At 38.6% G+C, this 3,667-nt stretch overlaps 1 protein-coding gene across 1 annotated transcript in view; it reads left to right on the top strand.

The window, feature by feature from the left end:
• LOC107086317 (glutamate receptor 1-like) overlaps nucleotides 1-3,667 on the top strand; it is an 81,531-nt gene that overhangs the window by 5,456 nt on the left and 72,408 nt on the right. The window contains exon 4 of the mRNA XM_015377183.1: nucleotides 1,380-1,547. Coding sequence (XP_015232669.1) covers nucleotides 1,380-1,547 — 168 coding nt within the window. The remainder of the gene's footprint in view (nucleotides 1-1,379; nucleotides 1,548-3,667) is intronic.

Genomic DNA, 3,667 nt, shown 5'->3' with positions numbered 1-3,667 from the left:
TTAACTCTTACATTTCCTAAAGCCTGTCTTTATTTTTCAGTGCTATAGATTAAATAAAAGACAAATTTGAAGTCAGAAAGCTGCCCAAAGCGCCTATGTGAAATAAATACTCATATTATCAGTTTTATTTTAAAGGCATGCATGTAAACTACTCTTCATGCCATTTGGAATGTTTGTTTTTTTTGCGTGCAAATCCAATACCATGAGGCCCTTAATATATCACAACCATGAGTGCATTGTCTGTTCTTCCTGTGCATGCGTGGGTTCTCTCCGGGTACTCCGACTTCCTCCCATATTGCATAAACATGACTGTTAGGTTAATTGGCTTCTCTAAATTCTCCTTAGTTGTGAGTGTGTGCGTGAATGGTTGTATTTCTCTGTGTTACATTGTGATTGATTGGGTGGACAATAGTTGGGGTTTACTTGAGTGTGTAAATATAACTGTTCTCTTCAGTAATTATTACACATGTGTAGTTTTGACAGAATTCTGACTTCATAGCGAAAAAAGGTAACATCACAAAAGGATATGACAGAGCTACTTTACTGTTCTTTGTTAGCCTTCCTGTTACCTGATGTGTGCAATGCTCTCTCTCTCTCTCTTAGCCGAAATGAATTGCAAACATCGTACGGAGGTGGAAAACACTCCTTCTAATTTATTTTGGGTTTTTTTTTCTCTAACTTAACAAAAAAACAACCAATACAGACCTAGCTAAATCTCAGCTGTCAATCAGAAGCAACATCAGTGCAGCATAGCTGTACAAAAATTAGGTTTTTGATCACCTGCTGATCATTGTGAAAATCAGCTACTGGCTGATTTTACAGTGCATCTCCAGCCCATTGTTTGGCTATGACTGGTGTTTTGTCAGATGTGTGTACTTCGTCACACCAGCACACCCATAGTCAATACACATGGACGATAGATTTGCGTTTATCTCTTTAGTTATGTACAAAAAAAAAAAAAAAATTAAGGTCAGATTGACATACACTTCAAAATAAAACCAAAAAGTAAGCAATGAAATAGTTTTTTTGTACATGACTAAAGGGATACACGCCCATTGAAGTAGTTTAAAGTGCGTTTTTCGTACAAAATTAAGGGGATAAATTAAAGGGATAAACGTGTGTTGACTGTTGGTATGCTGGTCTGACAGAACACTGGCATAAAAAGATTAGTAAATGTTCTAAATATGTATTCCCAGATTTATCAGAATGTATCTGTATGTATCTTGTATTTGGTTAATAATTTGTTATGTACGCTAAGCGAGATAAAATGGCATGACAATAGAAAGGTTTCATGTGTGGAACAAATAGCTCATCCATTTTGCCACCTTGGCTCCTTTTCTGTGTTAATCTTGTTGTTTGTTTGGAATATCTGTCTGCAGTACATGGGCGCACTAACTTACGACGGGGTGAAAGTCATGTCCACGGCCTTCCAGAATCTAAGGAGACAGAGGATAGACATCTCTCGTCGCGGCAACGCCGGAGAGTGTCTCGCCAACCCACCAGCCCCTTGGGGACAGGGCATAGACATCCAGAGAGCCTTGCAGCAGGTCTGCACTCATCCACAGAGACAAAACACTCCACACACAAAAAAAATAAAGCACACACACACGGCCATAGATATCCCAACTCTGCATGGACGAATACGGGAATCTTTGACTGGCACTTTGGCTAACAGCTCCTGAGCCGGGGCTAGCTGAGCAAATTAGGTCTCATTCTGTCGCGTAAAGTTCACATTAAGTCATAGGAGAAATCCCCAGTATCAAATGTGACATCACGGCTAGTAAACAAAACCCACAGGCAATATTACTCAGCTGTGATCATCATGAGATATGACAAGAACAATTGAGTTTAGAAATGCAATATTTGGCCTTGGGAATAGTAATGGTGGCGTGGCTCTGAGGCTTCTCCATTTCTTGGGGTCAGGAGACACTTGGCATGAGAATTACTCTCTCTATATTTATTATAATACATTTACAGCATTAGAAAATATGTAGACATAAAAAAAGATGGGGTTTTCCCACATAGATGTAAATAAATAGTATGTGCGCATGCGTGCAGCCCAAGGCTCTTTCTGCAGAGGCTGTGCAGAGTCATTCTAGCCATCTGCCTGCGGACAGACTGGAGATTGAAGCTCCTGTTCGCTCAATTAATTCCATCTCCAAGCCTAGACAAACACACAGCATTGTACACATACATGCCCACCGTCTGTCATTCACCTCCACAGGGACAGCCAGAAAATTCAACAAAAGAGTGCTATACAAACATATGGAAGCTATTGTAACATGCATTGCAAATGTTTTACGGCATTGCTTACACAGCCATCAAGCAGAGACGTTATGAAGTCATGGCTCTTTTAAAAGCATACAGTCAAAATGTCCCCTCTTTCTTTAATGGGCCCTCGGCTGGTCCCCTAAGATTCCTTTTTTAAACATCAATCTTTGTACTAAAATATTCTTTCGGTCAGGATTTGTGGACATTAAGATCTAAAGAGAAGCGTCATCTTCTGGTTAGACCCTGTTATTAAATGAAAGGGTGGTAAAAAAAAAATATGTTGGGTTCATGGAGGGGATTTTGCTGGGAGTTGCAGGGAAGTTGGCTGCCATTCCGCTGGTGTTTGACTGGGAACTGCCATTTTGAACGGCTGCTACTGTAATAGATACTGATGCAAGCAGTTTTATTTAAAACACACCGAAATAAATGTATTTTAAATGTTTTATGACAAAATAATGAGTTAAATTTTGTCCTTTTGAGGGAGGAATCAACCTGTGAAACGAAACTCTGATTGGTTACTTGCCTCTTGAGACAGTACTGGTATTTTTCGTAGGCCGTTTCTGAATGTGTGTGCAGCAGCCAGGGCTAACGTAAATCCCTCTTGCGTTGTTTGGTGTGGAATAACATAGCACAGAATTAGGTATAAACCAAAAATATCTGCATCATACCTGCGGAAAGCTAACTGCGACACACTGCTGCGGGGGTATAACCAGCCCTTAGTAAAGAACCCAAAACAACTCCCCATTCCAAAGGGGCGGACCCGTTTTTCCGGTTACAATTTGCATGTTTTCTAAGCCAGAACAAGTTTTTGGTCCACTCTATAAAGCTTCAAACTCGTTGCGAAATCTGACATTTTGAATTAAAAAAGCTTCCTGGATGGGAAGCGAAATGTCTGCAAGCTTTGAACCAAAGTCCAATGGATTGTTTTTAACGTTTTTGGAATTTTTGGCCTACAAAATATTGGAACATAAATTCGCCAAATATAAGAGGAACATCGTAGTTTGCTTTAAAGTAAGCATTTTAGTTTTATTATAATTTACCGTAAATTCCGGACTATAGAGCGCACCTGATTACAAGCCGCACGCTCTAATTTTAGAGAGAAAATCAATTTTGCATTTTTATAAGCCGCACCGGATTTTAAGCCACAGGTTTCCCACGTTGTATGAGATATTTACAAATAAAGATATTACACATGAGCATTTTTTTAACATTTCATTTAATCCGTATTATGGAGGACCAACTCTGCCATATTTAAAAATAAATACTTAAAAATATAAGTAATTAAAAAATAAAGTTGAAGATTATAAAGGACAAAAAAAAAGGTAAATATTACAAAGGCAAATAAATAAAGAAGCTAATTAAGAGTTATATACATTTATGTCTCACTTTATAATTT

Source organism: Cyprinodon variegatus, unplaced genomic scaffold, assembly GCF_000732505.1.
Source record: "Cyprinodon variegatus isolate N-32 unplaced genomic scaffold, C_variegatus-1.0 Scaffold148, whole genome shotgun sequence".
NCBI classification, from domain to species: Eukaryota; Metazoa; Chordata; class Actinopteri; order Cyprinodontiformes; family Cyprinodontidae; genus Cyprinodon; species Cyprinodon variegatus.
The sequence above is the reverse complement of the archived record's forward strand: the minus strand, read 5'-3'. Positions and strand labels throughout refer to the sequence as shown.